Genomic DNA, 19,559 nt, shown 5'->3' on the forward strand with positions numbered 1-19,559 from the left:
AATAAGGTGATTCAGAAACCGTGTGCATAGAGGACTCCTAGCCAGAGCTGCTTCCTGCAGGTATGTGACTGACTCCTGGCATACTTGCTGTCTAAAGAGTTGAGCTGTGTATAAAAATGGTTTGACTGTCAGAAACATCAGGTGCTGTGTGTAGCTGCTGTTACACAAAGCCATTTAAAAAAACCCCAAAATTACACATTTGGAGAGCTACCTTGAATCTAAATTAAAAAAACCTGGTTTTATGAGCAAACTTAATGTTGGCATCTCAGTAATTTTTTAATATATCAAGAATTAAGCTATGCCAGGGGATATATGCAACATAATACTTCTGGTAATGGAATGTCAGAAATTACTCTTACCATGTCAGGACAGACTTTTCATTAGAGAACCATGTGGATGTGACACTGACAGATAAAAATCTGGACTCTGACAGATGTTTTACCAGCCATGCAATTGCCTCTGAAGTCAACATGGTCTTAACACTGTAAGCCTGTTTCCAGTTCTGCATTAACTGGCTGACTTGCCTGACAGGCAGTTACAGCATAAACCTCCTCCACTTACTGTGCTGCTGAGAGTCTGTCTGCTCTTTCAATTGTTGTCATGTCTGGAAAACATCTTAGACTACTGCTCTCTCATCTCTCCATCTTGCTGTCTTCCGTAAACTACCAACTTCTGTGTGGTTTAGCTTGGTGCAAAGCTTTAAAAGTGACTCTTGATTAAGTCGAAGGTACCACTACACCTCACGTGGGAACTAACTGCTGTTCCAGCCAATGCTGATAGGTACTGGCTTTTGTTCTAACAATTGCTTGAATGCTAAGTTCTTGGAATTCTGTCCACAGCTAATTAGCCACAGAAAAGCTCCTTTCTTCTATTCCTCATCAAAACTATAGTAAGGGTGGGAAGAGATGATTTGCATTGAAACCTTCTTCTAAACAGCTCCCTGTTTCTAAAATAGCCTCTGGCCAAGCCCCAGCTTGTGCAAGGTAACTTGGCATTATCACAAGGAGGTGGTATTAACTGGAGTTAATGAGGAATAACAGTGATGCCATTTTTTATGTGCAAGTGGTGAAGCCTGAGCACTCCTGTATTGTAAAGCCCTTGCTTTCTATGGGTAGTGTGGGTGCTATACACACTTGTGTGCCCGTGGTAAATGTACAGCACTGATCTTGCCAGTGGGTTCTCCCCTTGTCTTCCATTGGCAGGAAGTGTGTTACTGTGATGGGTATGCAGCATTCCTCTAGAGGGATTTTACTAGAGAAGCAGGAGAAGGCATTTTTCACAATTAGAAGCACGTTGATTTAGAAGCTGTTGTTGGAGGCTTTTTAAGGAAACAGTTCTGATTCTTTAAAAAAAAAATTAAGCTGAAGGTCACTCTGATAGTTTTATTCTCACTTCTGTACTGTGCCCCATTTAACTTACTTGAGGTGGAATACTATAATACAGTAGTTTCCACCTCCTCCCCTTCCTGCCCCCCCCCCCCCAAAAAAAAAAAAAAGCCAAAATACTTAATACTTGAACCTTGAACATAACTACTTGATGAGGACTTCAGTATATCTGGTGAACTATTGTAAACTTGCTTTTGAAGCCTCTCCCTACAGCTTTGGCTTGAATGGTAGCAGTGAAACATGCCTGTGGGCATTAAAAATAGTGACCTTAGCAGCATAATGCCTGTAATAATGAAAAACTTGGTTTAGGAACTAATTTCAGTCTTGCACTGCATTTGTCCCCTAGCAGCTTTCTGCAGTTCTGACTGCCTTTCTGTTTGTCCTTTAGTTAGAGCTTCTGAATTGGATAATAAAACTTCACAAATGAATTTCTGAGTAGAAGCTGGTATTAAGCAAAAAAGAAAAGCAAGTTAATTATGGAAAAATGGTTTCTAGCTGATGTTTTCACTGCTTGATTGCTGTAAGAACTAAAATAGGCTATTTGCAGTTCACACCAGTCATCTGACTAATCTTGCTAATGAGTAAATATGCTTAGATGCTTGATTTGATAGCAAGTGTGGTGGGAAGGGACATAGCTCTACAAGTGCTACCAAATATATGGATGGTGATGGCAATCCCTTTGAAGATCAGAAATTTACAGCCTCTAAGTGATGAACAAAGGGAGTGCTGCTCCTGGCATGCTCAGAGGGGCTTTTTAGCTCAGGTAGGCTTTAAGGGGAAAGTGAGTCTGAACAATTTGTGGCCTTTAAATCAATTTAAGGGGATCTACAAAATACAGTGTTTCCCTTATCAGGGAGAGTACAGAGACAGCTTGATCTGGATTCCAGTTAGTTGCTGGTGGAAAGAATGGTTGCAAGGTTGGAGTTGTGTGTCCAGAGAACAACACAATCCCAAGGCTTCTCCAGAAGTTCTTGCTAATATAGTTCCAACATGCAAATGTACTGTGCTAAGACTGCAGGAGAGCTTTAGTTCTAGCTGTACAATGACTTAAAGCCAGAAAAACAGCAGTGTGAGCTAGCAACAACACCGTAGCTTCCAAACTATCTAAAGCTACTATCACACGCTTCTAACTAGTTGTTTGTGCCATCTGTACAGATGCTTAATACCTGGCTTTACATAAGGTGCTGGCTCTCAAATCCCTGAGTGGGAAGAGGATATGCCTGAAGGAAGGATGCCTGCACTTTGTCATTGAGAGGTGAAGTTATTTGAATTCTAAATCAAATAGAAAACATTCAGAATTTTAAAGGTAATCTATGGATTTGACCAAGAAAGGTCTTTAAGAGGAATCTGTAAATTGCTGTGTTGGACTCAAAATTGTCAAGTCATCATAAATCAATCTTGTGCATCCTGAAACAAGATTGCCAGAAAATCCTGGTGATGGAGAGACTGGTGATGTGAACAGTTTCATACTTTATATGGTTGATGCTGTCTAGTCACAGACTGGTGGAGGGGTAGCATCTGCAATAGTTTCCACTATGGAAAACTATTTTCTAGGTGACAGTAGCTGCTTAATGTAAGGCTATGTGCTGACCCAAAGTGCTATAGAGGAACAGTGGGCTGTCACAATAGTGCAAGCTGCAAAAGAAGCCTCAGTGTGGCTGTGCAGTGTCTGCATGTGAAGCAATGTAAACTATCTTTTATGCTGATGCTGTACTGTTTTGGCTGGATCAAACAGTGCTGCTCTTGAGACATGCCCTGAGGAAAATGAACTACACGAAAGTCACTCTTAATCACCCTCAGCTGATCACCCCATGTTGAATAAGCATTGCAGACCCAAGGTGATTATTGCAAATCATAGAATTCTCTGGCTGCAGTGGGCACACAGCTCTGCTGAGGGTGTGTGGTGTGGTCAGGTTTGGTTTTACTATTTAGGCAAAACTGAGTCTGCAGAACTTGGCTGGTTGTATCAGATACACTACAAGCTATTGATTGCTGTAGTTTACAGGGCTGGAAATGTAACCAGAGTGTCTGCAAGCTATGTGACACTGGATTCTAATGGCACCTGCTAAACTCTGTAGTGGTGTCCTTGCTGAAATGGTGATACACGTGGATCTATTATTCTGTGACACGTCGAGGAGCAAACTTGGTCTCTGGCTTGAGTTGTCTTGGTAAGGATCCTGCACTGTAACTGCCTTGACTTGTGTTGAAATGCAGGTGAGACTTGGTGCAGTTGGGTGTCACTCACTGTGACCCAGTGGTCCTGACTCCTGAGGGGTTTTTGTATGAAGATGCTGTACTTGCACAGCAGTGATGGTGAGGAGGAGCCTTTCCTGGATAAGTGTATGTGGCCCTCATCAGACAGCAGCCAGAAGAGACTCCTGTTACTGCCAGTCAGTGGAACAGGTCCAGAGACAGGCAGATGTGCACTTGGAGCTGGCCTTAGAGCCTCTAAGGACTGCACCTTTTGTACCTGAAATGGCAGCATTGAGCCCTAACCTGATTTTTACAGTAGTACTGAGGTAAGAGATGTTCCTGGCTAAGACTGGTCTGGTCTCTACTATAGTCTTGCATGAGTTTGTGTTTTGTTGAAGAGCTAGGGTAATAGGAAAGAAGCACGTTATTCATTCATTACCTTTTATGTCCTAGTTGAAGGAAGGAAAGTGAAGCTATCATCTTTATAAACAGTAACTTTGAAACTAAAGACAAGGCTCACATGACTTTTAAAAACAGGGTTGGGAATTTGGAAGAAGTAACAAAAGACATTTACCTGTATATTTTTTCCTGCAAACAGTACAGCAAACTAAGGAAGTCTTGGAGCTCTTCCAGTTTCCTGCTGCTGCCTCTCTCCCAATTCCAGCTGCAGTCCTGATGGACTATGTTTCTCTTGTGGTTTTAAAGCCACTAAGAGGAGCAGAAGCTTCCATTGTGCTTTGTTAGTTTTAAATACAGCTCTACCTGCTTTTTATGAAAATAGCAACAGATGTTTTATGTGCTCAATGAACAAACAATTAATTACCATGTACCCAGCCCTTGTAAGCAGATCAGTGTTATAGACAGACTTATAGTAATGCATTAGCACTGCAATTACCTTCACAATTAGCTTACCAGTCCTGGAATTGTTAGTATATAAGAAGGATGTTTGTAAATTAAATTTTAAAAAAGGCCAGACACTCAAATGTACTGTTTCTGTAGGATTCCTTGAGGAAAACTAAAGGTAGCTGAATTGCTATCAAGTCACAGATTTGAGATTTCACTTGCGATACAGCATTTGTATGAACAGTCTTGAATCTCCCTGTGCTAAATCATAATTCCATAGAGCTTTCAGTCTTGTCTTGTACCTCCTAGTGAAAATTGTTACCTCTTAGTAGGCTGACCATGTGCTATCTCAAGCATGTCAGAAGCCAAAACATAATTCTGTGATTCTGTGATGAAGCAGCATAAAGCACTGGAGTGCAAGAGGCTCACATGCCCTTGTGGACAATACCAGCCATGAATATAATATTGCTGAATGCAGTAGAACTGCACAAATTCATTATTTATTTTTAAACCTGCAGGAGTTTGAAGATGCATCAAGACTGATAGTTAGGACAGAAAAATCTCCTGGAGAAGAGCAGAGCCTGAACTATTGGCCATGTCCATCACAGATCACAGCCCCAGCACGGGAGTGGTGACTGTCATCGTTACCCTGATCGCTATTGCGGCTCTGGGAGCGCTGATTCTGGGCTGCTGGTGCTACCTGCGCCTGCAGAAGCTCAGCCAGTCTGAGGATGAGGAAAGCATTGTGGGTGAGGGAGAAACCAAAGAGCCCTTTCTGCTGGTGCAGTACTCTGCTAAAGGACCCTGTGTGGAGAGGAAAGCAAAGCTAACTCCAAATGGCCCAGAAGCACACAGCTAACTCAGAGCAACACCTGCAGGTGGGCTGTGATCATGACGTGTAACCAGCAGAAGCATCTCAATACTGTGAAGAACCTGGTCTCCTGCACAGTACTCATCAGAAAACATCCTGATGAGAATTAAATGAGCTTTGTTTGCAACTGCATGCACTGAGAAGCTGCATTTTGCATCAGCTGTGTATCCTAATTCCTCTGTGGCAGGAGCTGACTGGCCTGGTGTAATGTCCATTGCCGGCAATGGGCACAGGGATATACTGGTGTGAAGAGACTACTACTGTATTTTGTTACTTGAATGTTCAGCTGAGCCTATTTTGATGGAGCTACTACTGTAATGTGAACTACTTTACAACTGTGAACTAACTGTAAACAGGCTGCCAGAAACTTCTTGCTTTGTGTTCTGTAGCATATGATGCAACTGTATATAATACACAGGGACTCCTGAACCACTACCATGGATGGGACTCCAGACCTTCCAAACCACATCTGCAGTTCCAGCTTGCTTCTGCTACTAGATGGAGTGTGCAGCCAGAACTCCTCCTTTGAACAGTTTACTGGACTGATGCAGAGTACTTCATTTAAAAAGAAGGGATAAGCCTTCAGTAATATGCTGAAGTAGGAAACACAGGAGCAAGAAAAGAAAACTAGCTTTAGCTGCAGCTACGTTGGTTAAATTTTTGGCTGCTAGAACTGAGTTCTCTATGTGTAGCTACTGCTAGGAAACTGCCATTTTGATGGGTTCCAGCCTGGGAACTTATGATGGATACTGAACCCTCAGGGAAAGTCCAGATGGTTTCCAGGTGTTTGAAATGGCAGTAGAGCAGGCTTCTGTCTTCCATAGGTCTGTGTGCTGAAACTGCTTAGTGGTTACTTAGCAGAACTGGCTTAAGTGCAACTAGTATAAATTCTTCCTAGAACAATGGTTTGTGTACTTAGAGTGTACGTTAACAGCCTGTTAAAAAAAGGCATTTTGTAATACATACAGCCAGACAACTCTAGAATTCAGTTAATGCATCTTGTATATAACTTTTGATGGAACTGTACTACAACAGGAGAAGTTTCAGTCTTTTCTACTGTTGACAGGGGCAAGAGTTATTGCTGGTCAGTTTGTAGAAGTTTTTAGCAAGCAATGGCCAAGTCCTTCGAGATAACACATTTCCTGCTCTGTGCTGGAGTTCATCTATAGGAACTGTAAAAAGGTGTTAAATGGGAAGTTCTGGACTGCAAAGGTTTGGGGAGAGAAGAAGGAACAACACTGAGCAGCCACTGGCAGCTTATGTATTCTAAAATTCTTCCTGTAGGGACACATGCTTTGAGGTCACTGGCCTGTTTTCTATTACTTTATACATGGCCTCCTTTGCATACTGATGTTTTTAAACACTTAATTGCCTAGCCTTAATTCAGCTCCAGAGGAAGCATTAGACTTGCTTCTTGTACTTGTACATATGGAATAACTTAAGGCCTAGCAAGCTTGCTTGAGAATTTCAACCATATGCAAGGCAAGAATGGCCTAGACAAAAAGTTGTCCCCTTCTTCTACACTAAGATGTTGAATTGCTTTGTTAGTGCTACATTTGCCTTTTTAAAATTGAAAGCTGTAATTTGAAGCAAAAAATTGCAGTCAGTAGTAAAAAGCTCCTGCTGTTGCCTCTTGAGTACAACATATGGGGTACAGCTGATAATGTTCTTACCCTGACACATGCTTTTAAAAACACTGCTCTCAAGAGACCTGCATGTATAGTCAGACCAGTCCACTTAAATAGCTGTATTTGAGACCTCCAAAAAGCAAAGAAAAAAAGGATTCATTCAGTAAGACTTCCTCTAGTTTTCAGTAGAGAACAGTTCACACATGGCTCTTGTGTTTTCCAGACAATCAGAATACCAGTATACAAAAGTGATACAAAGTGCTGAAGTTTGAGAACAGAACAGTTGTAGCAAGATGACTTTGTCCATTGAAGTTTACTGATTACACAGATAAAGTATCTATTTTAATTCAGCAAAGAGAATGCAGTGTAAAGGGCAAATTTCAGAAATTATGGAAAAGTATAAATCAAAGGTCTGATTTCCTTTCTAGCAGCTGTAAGAGAAAGCCAGTGAAAACTAACTGGTCCTTAGTCAGAGGTGCTGCACACTGCTGCCCCTACAAACCAGTATCTTTCATTTAAATGGATAGGTGTTTGCAAGTTAGTGCAATAGTAAAGTGCAGAAAAGTGTTTTCCATTCTCCTCTTCTCTTAAGATGGGGTATCTAATAAGTTGTTCAAGTATACAAAAATATTCCATTTGATTTTTCTTTTTCTAGATCATGTGGGGGGAAGTCTTTATTTACAATGAATGTCAATAAAATTTGCATAAATACCTACCCAATACTGCATCACTTGACTTTGTGTAAGCAATTATTCTGTCCTATTTCCACTACTGTGCTCTGTCTCTATGGTATCAATATTCTCAATCCTTTTTTCCTCTAAAGCAGCAGTAGCTGTTGAAAGTGATATATCATTATCTTCAGAAAGTGTTTGCTCAGATTGAAGGGGTTCTTCAATTTCATCTTTGCTCTGTAGCTTTCCTCCTCTTGATGCCACCAGAATTCTCAGTAAAGCATTTTCTTTAAGGAGGTTTTCTGATGCATCAGCTAATTCTTGAAGCTTTTCAGCCATTTCTAACAATTCTTGATTCTTCTGGTCATATGTGGCCTGTAATTGCTCACTGTGGAGCTGCAGAGTCTTGTGCTGCTTTTCCAGTGTGTGTTTTTGCTGCTGCAGTCTCTGTTCCTCTCTCCTGGCTTCAGAGAGCTGTGCTTCAAGCTGGTCATGGGCCTGATGAAGGGCACTGATTTCTGATCTCAACTTCTGAATTTCTCTCTCCAAGTGTGAGATGTGTCCTTGCTGTAGAACTGACTCTTTATGTAGGCATTCTTTGGTACAGGGCTCTGATGGAGAAAGACTTGAATGATGTAAAATGAATTTCAGGAGATTAGGAAGGTTAATTGAAAAGTCTTCAGGGAACTTCACACTTTGCTCCTTCCTAGAAGGACATAACAAGTTAATAGTAAAGTACTCTGGAAGGTTAAGCATAATTTTACCTAAGCATCTGCTGTTTAACTCCAACTTGATACCTTATTTTTCATCAAGTATGGTCAGTACAGCAGCTAAGAGAAAACCTAAACTCATGTAATAGAGATAGATCACACAGATTTTCTTTTGATGTTCATTTTTCCCTGTGTTCCATCTGAGTGCTCTGAGCATCTCTGCATGGGACTGGTATTTGAAGAAAAAATTACATTAAATCTCAGAAGACAGATTTAATTCTTAAAAAAGAAATATTCATGATCATGGGTTATGAGCTTCAAGTACATATTAAAGCATCACTGTATGATCAGAGCACAGTGCCATTAGTATTTGTAAGTTGAAGGATGATGTTTATATGTTCTTAAGTCTACGTATATTATTTAGAATCTAAGTCCAGATATATAAAGCTACACAATGGGAAATCACTACTTTGATTAGAAAAAGCAGTAGCTTAGTGAGTTCCAGCACCTGAAAGCCATGGCAAGGGAGCAGTTTGCTTTTAAACAGTAAGTCACTTTAGTCAGAAGTAAGGCCCTGTCCAAAAATAAATCTCTTCACTTGTTCCTTTTACTGCTTTGTCTTTATGTCCTAAGTGATGATGGAAGCAAACCAAACAAGGTTTTTCTGTTGGTGTTTTTCCCCCCCTGAAGCTGTGAATACTAAGCCAGCACATGGAGCAGGTAAGCCTCCTTGCCTTCTACAGCAGCACAAACTGTTACAGCAAGAAAGGCCAAGAACAGCAAGTACCAAATTTCTTCCTCAAGACTATCAGCCTCTAAAAAACAGCTCCAGCTGTGACAAATGTTACAATTACTGCCCTTTGTGAACCCTGTGCACACATATAAAGCCAACTATCCTAAGGACTAGACTGGAAGTCACTCCTGCTCTTCTCTTTCTGAACCAGTTCCACCTTCAGCCTTTCCCTCAGCATGTTCCAGTGTAACACAATTTCACTTCCTCCTGCAGCACAGCCACTTCCACCTCACCCTGTACACCTGGGAAGCCAGCTAACAGTTTATCACTGTGGGTCTGCTCCAGCTTTGCCTGTCAGCAGTGTATTCTCTCTTTCCTGAGGCAGCCATCAAAACAAGGAAGAAAAGCTTAGTTTGCTTCCATCTGGCTGTCAAACTGATGACTACAGTAATGGTAAGTAGCATACATTCAGATGTGGGTTAATTATGTAAGTGAGAAAAAGGACAGAGAATAAGCCCAAACAAAAATGATTGCAAAGCAAGAAAGCAAAATTCAAGTACAAAGCCTAAAGGCTCATGGTGCTCTTGTACAACACAAACCAGATAACTTTTTATGTCCCCTTGTGTTTAACATCGTGTCCTGAATTGGTTACAATGTGCATCTGGAACAGGGGAGTTCCTTCCTTACCAATTACACTTCCCTCAAAAATGCCTTCTGTAAAATCCAACTCATAAACATGTGCGATATAAAAACATTTCATTTCATTTACTGAAAACCACTTACTGTACAGCAGGTAGAAGACAGATACCATCTTTTATCAATAATTCAAGAACTTCAGTCAGATGAGGCTCCTGCTCATCAAGATTAAGCTATTTCTGGCAGAGTGAGCACCATGAGTGTTCCTCCCCTGCAGATTCCTGATGATGGACCAAGTTACTCTTGTAATTACCATCAGCAGTTGCTCAGCTGACTATCAACTCCCACCCCAGATTAAAGAATCATGACATAATTTAGGCAAAAAATAGTCTATGCTAAATCAAAATTGACTCACTATATTGTGGCAATGTTTTATTACATCATCATCTATTTTTATTGATCAAAACCACAGCATGTATCAAAGAAGCTAAAAGGCTATTTAAAACAAATAGCAGAACAAAACATTAACAGCATGTGGTGGAAAGAAATTGAGAACAGAGTTAATTTGCAAAAATTGTCTCATAAGGCAAATGGATAAGAAGCTGCATTAAAAAGCCCTAATATGAGGCACCTTTATATCCAAAATGAATATCTGGCTACTCTAGTAGTCCTACAGGTACTACAAATACTATCAGATCCTAATTTTCTTGATTACTCACATGCAGCAAAATATAAAAAACACTGGAGAGGAAAAGCAGGAGTGAAAGCAATGACTAGAGGCTAGGTACCTTTATAAAGCCAGTTGGAACAGTATAAAAATAATAATAATCTTAATAAAATAATCTTAATAAAAGTACTCAGTCTGTCCCTCCAGAGACTGTCTAGAGCATTACAGAGAGAGACCAAATGAGTACCTACGAAAAGAACCAGGGAACTGATCAGTTGGGGTTGCTCAGGACTGATACAAACAAAACTCACTCTGTATTGGATTAAAACATCAATGGCAAAACTTAAGGCACAGATTCAGAGATTTTGTGGTATGTAGCTGCCCAGCACCAGTAGACTGAATTCCCATTTGCTGATGGTAAGAGCCCTTGAGGGAGAAGGGTGGAAATCTGAGAGTGTTGGTTGGGTTATTTTGTTGTTTTCCTGGTGGTTTTTTTCATTAGAATATGAATGTGGTAAGAATGCATCTACAGAAATGAATTAATCTTTGGCTTTTTTCTCCACTAAGACACGTAACCAGATAATTACTGCAGCTCAGTAAAACAGAAGTTAAAAAACCACAGGGACAAGAATTACTTTACCTCTGATGAGGAAAAAATAAAATGGTTGGGAGACGGTCTGTCATAAATTCCCAGGGAAGGTCATTTCGAGTCACATCAATTCTGTGAGGAAAAGACACACTGATGAAGAGAACAGGCAGATGAACAATCTGCATTTTCTTGTAAAATGCCATTTTAGGGATTGGGAAGAAGGAAATCTTAAGTATCTGTGAAATAAGTCTAAATGTGTTCTGCCAGAAATACACTGTGCATATGAGTCAGCAGAATTAATTACCAATATCCAAGCTGCTGACTCTCAGTTTAACAAATATCTGTGTGGGTTTTTCTCTCGAATAGTTCGTTCAATTCTGCAACTGCTCTAACTGCCAGCAATTAAACCCCAGTTGCTCTCTGTGTACACACAGTGCACACATTGTGTACACATCTTCCTTCTGAGACAGACACACCAAACATGAGACAAGTTATTTTTAGTCCCTAATTTGTTCCTCAAGTACATCTCTTACTATTGTCCCCTCGAGTAGTTTTGGGAGTAAATTATTTTGCTTCTTCCAAGGATAAGCACATGCTTAAAGGCACTTTTTTCCCTAAAGTTCTGAGTAAGAAGGAACCCATGGTTCAACTGTTTGTTACTGTTTTCTTCAGAATTTTAGGGCTTCTTTTCACAAATAAATTTCTTATTAATTACAAATTATTATAGAATAAAACAGACAATCACATCAGTAATACTGCTGTGAAAATAATGGAGCAAAGGAGAGAACTTCAAAGTCAGGCAAGAGAATGGATGTAGCCTTGGGAACAGCATCACATCTGTGGCAATAAAGCCACAATGACAAACAGGGATAAAACCCCAGATTTTTAATTGATTTATTTTTTCTCTACATCTCATGCTCTCTCCTGGAGTAAGTTCAGTCAGAATCAAATAAAGATGCAATCAGAGCAGATGTTTTAAGTATTTAGGTATTATTATCACATACATCAACAAGAATGTTTCAGTTGCACTGAAATGTTAATAACCCTGGAAACACCAAAGACAACAATGGGGTTTTTTACATATAATATGTATTTAACATATATATTAAAAATGTACATTACACACATGCATATATAGATATATTTCTGTAAATTGGTTTAGCTGGGGTAGAGTTAATTTTCTTTATCATAGGATGTAGACTGCCATTTTAGATTTGTGATGCAAATGATGTTGCTAACAAATACATATATATACACACACACAAATAGCATATTACTATTTGCTACAAATCACCACAAAGTTATGGATTCACTTCCTGAAATTAGGAAGTTTCAAGGTTAATTGCACAGTTTAAAAATTAATTTTAATGACTGCAGTGAGATTGAAAACCACCAAATATATACAAAGGAAAACAAAACAATGCATTCAAAGAAAAATGAAGCCGATGACATTCACATCTATATTGCATGGTTATAGAGAGAAAAAAGTATTTCTTTTCTAGGCTGATGACCTCAATGATCTTAAATTATTCTGGAAAGATGAAATTAGAATCTTTTTACCTTGCCACAGTGAAACTGTCAGGAGGCAAAAGCCGAGCAAGCTGAATAAAGATGTGATTAAGAGAAGCACAGAATCCACACCACTGTGCGTAATACAGCAGCAAGACATTCTGGAAAATGAAATGGAGAAGAGTTGGATTATCTGTTGGAGGTAATCTGCAGAAAGCAGGACTAGCTTTCACACCATCTAGCATGGGAACTGTTGAAATGTGAAAGCAATTTTTTCCTAATAAACTTTATTGTAAGTTATTCACTGCTGCTCTCTGACTACTGAGTTAACACACAAAAATTATTGGGGAATTCTCTTTCCATAAAGTCAAAATGAAAAGATTTAGTTTAGGATCATTCCCTTTAAGTGAAAATGCACCAAACTTTACTACACTTCCCAAGATTCTTTTGCAATCTTAAATTCTATATATCTAACACTGACTGTACACTTCATATGGAGGGAAAAATAATGTCCAGACTTCTGCTTTCTGCCTCTAACAGGCAAAGCAGGGCTGGGGCTGCTGGAAACCAACTGGAGATGCAGATATTCACTGCAGACTTGAATGACAATGGATTTTCCTTCCTATCACGTATTTTACAAAATCAAGGCAATTTAACTGTACTCAGGATGACATCTGTTCTCATGGCATGCAATTGGAAAGCTTTTGAATTCTTAGCAACCACTGTATTTTATGTTATAAGTAAGAAAAGCATGTCAATATTAAACATGCCCTCCTTAAAATCCATGCCCTGGTTGCAGAAGCTGCAGGGTGAGCTGGGGTACCTTGGCACTCAGGAACACAGTCTGCTGGAAGGTGCTCGTGGTCACTTCAGTCACCACATGCTCCTCATCGAAATGGACTGAAGGGTCATCAACCAGATGCCTTTTCAAGGGACTGTAGAGAATGCTGAAATTTTTAATGAAGTTCTCTGAAATGAAATTGATACATATCAAAGTTATTACGGTTTTGCAGAGGTGATTTTGGCACTTTTTGCTTTAGAACTCAGACAAACTTACAGAGAAAATACAGACTGAAATCTGGTTTCATGTCATTAATTTCTGACAGTTTGGTATCAACTCTTGAGTAACCACAACTGATGTGAAAACAGGATAAAGCTTCACTGTTTGTTTTTTACTTTGCTCATTACAATCTTGTCACACTGGATTTTAATCTTGTGTCAATGTGCCATAATATTCTGTTCTCCTAAACACACACCTGCTAAATCATAAACAGTAATCTCTCCATTTTTTAACTTCTACACATATTGAAAGGCTCCACTTAGTTCCACATTTATTTGCATTTTTTATTCCATTTTTAATTACTTTCTCTGTTATTCTTTTCTTTTGACCTTTAAACATCTGCTATTTCCATGCCAATATCACCCATCGACCACCTTCCTCTTTGTTCTACTTTCTCCTTAATTTTAAGATATTTAGCAAATAGCTGGCCATGGGTAAAACCTTAAAATAAGCTCCAAAGCCCTCAATTACCTTCAGCTACACTACTCTGAGCCTGAACTACATTCTCGAAATTGCTGCAAGGCATCAGCAATATCCTTCTTTTCAACATGGATACAGAAGTATTATTCTGTGCATTAAGAAATAAGCATATTTAATAATCAAGAAAAAAAGGTAAAATATGAAAAACATTAAAAAGAATTGTTTTATCAAATAGGAACAATTTTGTGCTTGTATTTCCAGCATAAAAACTAGGCCCAAGTAAAACTGGCACTTTTGTACAGACAAACAAAATAGCAGATCAACAAGTTTATCTCTGAAATGCGATCAGCAGTACATTTAGTTCTTTATTTACTATTCAGCATTTCATTTAAGTCTCACACCAGGCCAAAAGAGGCTTTTTTTTCTTTTCAGATCTCCAGACTTGGAATATGTAAGCATGATAAAATAGTAATGAAAGAAAGGGGTTAATTAAAATAAGTATTCCTGAATTTCTAGAAACCATCTGTAAAGACTGAGATCTGACAAGGGTATTAAGCACCCATCATTATGTTTTGATATTATGAAATATTAAGTCCAAATCTTAAGGAATGAAAACAAAATTAAAATAAAAAGCACAAAAATCCAATCATAAATCACAGACTCCTTGATAAAATACATAGAAGCAAAAGTTTTCTGGATGTTCAAATGATGGAATAGAAATGTACTGAATATTTCTCTGCAGAGAAACCCTCATCACGCTCAGGAAATCCTGTGACCTAAAAAATGTTTGAGACAGAAAGTACTGGGAGCATAAAGGGGAAGGAAATTTCTATGTCCTCATTCTGATCTTAATATTTCCTAAGCATCCTTTTACGGTCACTGAGGTTTTTGTTTGTTTTTGTTTGTTTTTGCAGAGTCTTTTCCTGGGCTGGGATAGACAGGATACAGGGCTGCATGTGATCCTTAATAAGAATATGGCCATTTATTCTATGTTGTCCATCTTTTTGTACTTAGATTTATGGCAAAAAGGAAATGTAATTGGTGCTATAAGAATTATAGTGATATATGTTCTTGAGCAATTTATTTTAATAGCTGAATTTTCTTCCATGTTTACTTACATAGCCAACATTAGGAAACTCAGTATTTTCTGAAGGTACACTCAGTTTTGCACATCAGCATGACAGGCAAATGCACACAGTTAGGAATGTTTTGTCTAATTCACAAACTTGCAAATAAATCAGAACTGCAATCCTTGAGTTGTTTTGTCAGGTTTGTTTTTGCTTTGTTTGTTTTTCTGGGTTTTTTTTCCCTCCTCCAATTCAGACAGGAAATAACAATAATTGGCAGATTTGGCCACAACCACTTCAGAGCTCTACCTTGCTACCTTGAAAACAGACACACTTTTCAACATAAATTTAAAGCAATTTAAGTTGGTTTCAGAGGACAAGTGGATGGGGAAGTCTCTGCTGCTAAGTGGTCAGTATCTCCCAAAATTCTGTGATATTTTAGAACAGCTGAGCAAACACCAACACCACCATTAATAAACAAGCATCTTCTGTAATCAGTTATTTTAGATGAACAGAGATTTTTTCCACACACAAGTTAATTTAGATTTTACCAGTTCCACCAATGCATGCAGTCAAGAATCACACATTTTAAGGTTCAATTCTTATAAAGCAAATTACTTATGGTATAAGGAACTTAGCTCTTATGTCACCTAGAATATGATTCTATTCTAGCCAACAGAATCATTCATAAATGCTTAGTTAACTACTAAATAGAATAGAATAAATTACAATTCACAGTGTTAACTTCACAAAGTAGTCTCACTTTTACAATGGCATTCAATTTTCCATTCCTGCTTGGAAACACAATTTTCTGAATGCAAGCATTTGTATAGTGAATACTGTACCTAGGGTAGGTCCAACAAGTGACTGATTCTGGTCCAGAACATAGTGCACTTCTTCTTTCAGGTCAACAATGGCAGCAAATTCCTTAAGATGAGTAGATCTTGATGCTCCTAGTCTCTCTGCATATATCCAAAAAAGATTTGAATCCAGTAGATAGAGATTCAAGGTTTTGTTGGTCCTGCAGCTCAGACCAGTAATGTTCATGCTACTAATATTAAGGTCAGGAATAAAACAATTCCTATCCTCAATGTGAGGAATAGAAAATTGAGTGTTATCTTTCTTCCCATGGGAAGAAAATGCTACTTTGGGGGTCTCAAAGATGGTCTTCTCAGAACTCATGAGACTTAAAAAATGCCTGTTTACTGTCCTGCAACATGCAGTGTAATAGCTAAAGGGACTATAGAAACTTAAGAAATTGCTGCATTCTATGGTATTTGATATTACTTGGAAAAAAGTATGTTCCTGGAGGTAGAAAGAGTCCAAAGCTGCTTCTATCTCTAAAAAGTTACAGTGTGGCACATGGACTTTATTTGGTTTGACACCAAGAGTTTGGTTAACACAGAGCTCACAGACATTGTGGGTTCTGGAGATGGAGTGCCACTGTGGAAGCACCACCGTGTTACAGCACGGGTACTTGGCTATGGGGAACGGTTCCGAGAACTCCAGCTGTGCATCTGTCACTGAGGAATCAAGAGCTGGTGAATCAGAGTCTCCTGCAGGCTGAAGGTCTGCCTCAGCTGCTTGGCTTTTATTACACTTGTGGTATTCCAAGGCCACTTTGGTAATCTTAAAAGAGAGAGAAAAAAAATCAAGATTAACTGTACATAGTTCACCCAAATGCAGTTATCTTTTGCAGGTTTAACAACATTATATGCAAGGAGAGATGGAACTTCAGAAACACTAAGCTGACTAACCTTTGCTCTTTCAAAAAATTACAGGGGGCTCTGACTTAACAACAAAGTTGAATTTTCATATATTTCAGCATATAAACATTGAATATATAGAACAACAAAGTCAATTTAAAATATTATTCAGTTCATCACACTGATTGCAAAGTCCTCCATGCAACAGATTTACTACAGTGCAATAACACTACATGTTATGGCTAAACCCCACTACACAAAGCATTACTGAGTAGAGGTTCCTGAATTTCATTCATTTTCCAACAGGAGGAGAAAATACATGAAAGCATTCCCATATAAAAAGGGAATAGAGATTTCTTCTGGCACAGGTGGTAAATGGATTTTGTAACAATCACTGAGAGTGTTGAAGCAATGTTTGTATTCTCCCAGCCACGGGCAGATAGTTGTAATACTCCAAGTGTATTCTGTACATTGTAACTTACTGGGAGAAGAAAGAAAATAAGTAAAAAACCAACCTGTCCCTCCATGCAAACACTTCTGTACTACATCACCAGTTTGCTTTTCATAACCAAGGGTAAACAAGCAGAGAAAAAGGGACATGTATGGACCATATAAGGAATTCCCTTTCTGGGAGACAAGTAACAGAACATGCAAGGAAGAAAAATGAGAGAGGAAGTTTGCTATCATTCTTATTAGCACACTAAACAAAATACAGAGCATCACATGCTGCTTACAGGAGAACAATTTGACAGAAACCATTTAAATTATCAAAGGTATGTTGAAATGCCACATCCTGGAGGGCTGTGGTGTCACAGGACCCTCAGTATTAATGTGGTCTACAGCAATGCTTTGTTACAGTCTTCTAGAATTAGCTGTTAGAAATTTTCATCCTGGAAAAGCTTAACTGAATACTTGAAAAAAACTTGGCCCCTCACACTGTAACCTAGCCTGGAGATCTGGACTACCTAAAGAAGCTTGAGAAGAGATTATGAACAGAAAACCAGATGTGCAGTAAGAAATCTCATTTCAGCGAGCTGTAATCAGAAAAAAATTTTTGCTGTGAGATTTTTCAACATTCAACTTGAGAGCCTTGTTCTCTGCAACTGCCTTTCAGTCAAGTGGTTTCACTGCTTGATGAAACCCACAGGCTGGCTGCAGTAAACAGCTCTTCCCAGGGTAAACAAGTTGCATAATATCTCCCTGTCAAAGTGGAGCTATACAAGGACAATGGGATTATTTTGTATCTCATTTCACATTTTGATAAACACTGTTATTTAGCAGAATGAAATTTGAAATGGAACATCCACCTTCTGCTGCACTGATTTGGTAGAAATAAGTGGTACCTGTTACTAGAATGTGTCATCTGTGACAAGCCCCACTGAACAAAGCCTGCCAAACAGAAGACAGGTTACTGCAAGAGTAATGGCAGTTCTTCTCCAGGCATACACTTCCCCAGTCCTATTTCATAGCAGTCTAGTGTACCTTTTATTGTGTCTATTTAGCTTGGCTAAATATTGTATAATAAGTTACTTTAATTTTTTCCTTATGGTTTCAGACACTGCAATATTCATTAGGCCTCCTTGTGGAAACTGCACATTCCTGGACACAGATGCCATGTAAGTCAGCACTGTCACAAAAACTCAGCCCTGCTTTTGGTCCTTCACAAATGCTTGTCTGTTCCACACTGCTTAGAGCTACATGATCACACTGGGATGTGCAGCTTTGTGTTATACTAAATGGGATGATGGGTTCCAGATGAAAATAGCCCAGGGACAAAAAACTAGTTTTCATCCAAGTTAGTTTCCCTATCTCATTTCTCCACAGCCCCACAAACTCCTGTCCTAGGCAGTTCAGAGGAAGAGAAAATTGGAAGGTGATTAAGGAACACCCAGGATATAAAAATCAGATTGGCTCTGAGTAGTTTGATTGGGTATTTCAAATAACACTGTCTGGTTTTACAAAAGATCCACTCTTCATTGCACAAGCACCTCTGGAAGGACAAGAGAGCAGAAATAGAATGGGGTGGACAAAACACTCAAGTCTTCAGTTCTAGCTGGGAAAGATCTGCATCTCTTACACTGCACCCACAGCTGTTGAGTCAGGCAAAGGCACACTGTGTGAGATGCAAACCAGTGTAAGGGAGCTGTGATAACAGAGCTTGAAAAAGTGCTTCTAAACAAAACCAGACACTTGGAACAGAGAGCTAAAATGAGGTATGTGTCACAATTAACCTCAGACCCCTGACCACAGCTCTCATGTTTTAGTATTTTTCAAGTAAAAAAAAAAAAAAAAAGATTTCACTTACTTCATCTAAAAGAGGATGAATTTCTGCTAGGGGATTATAAGGTATAAATATGAGAAGTGCTGGTCCTTTCTTCAGCTCATTGTTTAGAAGAAGGCTTTTCCCACCATGAGGTCTCAGCCAGCGGATGAGCATCTCCCGATTTTCCAGAGCCCACTTGCAAATGTTCTCAGCAGTGAAGTTCATGATGTCTTTTGGATAGATCTTGGAGGGGGAAAAAACAGTTTTGTTCTCACTTGATTTAGTAACAAATGCAGTTCTTCAGTATGGTTTGAGTTGTTACTGTGGTGATTAGAACTTCCTTTCAAAATGCATGTGTCAGCAAACTGCAGCATTTCATACAAGCTCTCCCTCTGGGAAAGCTTTCCAAATGCTCATCAGATTACAGGAACATCCACAAGCAAAAAGGATTCTATCAGAGAAGCTCCTCCTTCTTTTACTTCATCTTTGCAATCTTGACTTTTCTCAATAGTATACATTTTCTTTGTAAGCAAAAGAGCTTTAAGCTGGTACCATCATTTATTTTAATTCGTGTAAAGTTAGAACAATCTTCCCACTATTCAGTCACC

General features: G+C 39.0%; 2 protein-coding genes across 3 annotated transcripts in view; one reads left to right on the plus strand and one right to left on the minus strand.

The window, feature by feature from the left end:
• The first annotated feature begins 5,016 nt into the window (after positions 1–5,016).
• SNN (stannin) lies at positions 5,017–7,650 on the plus strand. The gene has a single exon (XM_064725817.1). The coding sequence runs from the start codon at positions 5,017–5,019 to the stop codon at positions 5,278–5,280; it is 264 nt and encodes an 87-aa protein (XP_064581887.1). The 3' UTR covers positions 5,281–7,650.
• Positions 7,651–7,669: 19 nt separating this feature from the next.
• Positions 7,670–19,559, minus strand: part of TXNDC11 (thioredoxin domain containing 11) — a 28,491-nt gene continuing 16,601 nt past the window's right edge. For both annotated transcript variants that reach the window (XM_064725815.1, XM_064725816.1), the window contains 6 exons: positions 18,994–19,194; positions 15,828–16,611; positions 13,259–13,404; positions 12,487–12,596; positions 10,978–11,058; positions 7,670–8,297 (listed from right to left, as the gene is read on the minus strand). In XM_064725815.1, the coding sequence (XP_064581885.1) occupies positions 7,670–8,297; positions 10,978–11,058; positions 12,487–12,596; positions 13,259–13,404; positions 15,828–16,611; positions 18,994–19,194 (1,950 nt within the window). The remainder of the gene's footprint in view (positions 8,298–10,977; positions 11,059–12,486; positions 12,597–13,258; positions 13,405–15,827; positions 16,612–18,993; positions 19,195–19,559) is intronic.

Source organism: Zonotrichia leucophrys, chromosome 14 (genome assembly GCF_028769735.1).
Source record: "Zonotrichia leucophrys gambelii isolate GWCS_2022_RI chromosome 14, RI_Zleu_2.0, whole genome shotgun sequence".
Lineage (NCBI taxonomy): Eukaryota > Metazoa > Chordata > Aves > Passeriformes > Passerellidae > Zonotrichia > Zonotrichia leucophrys.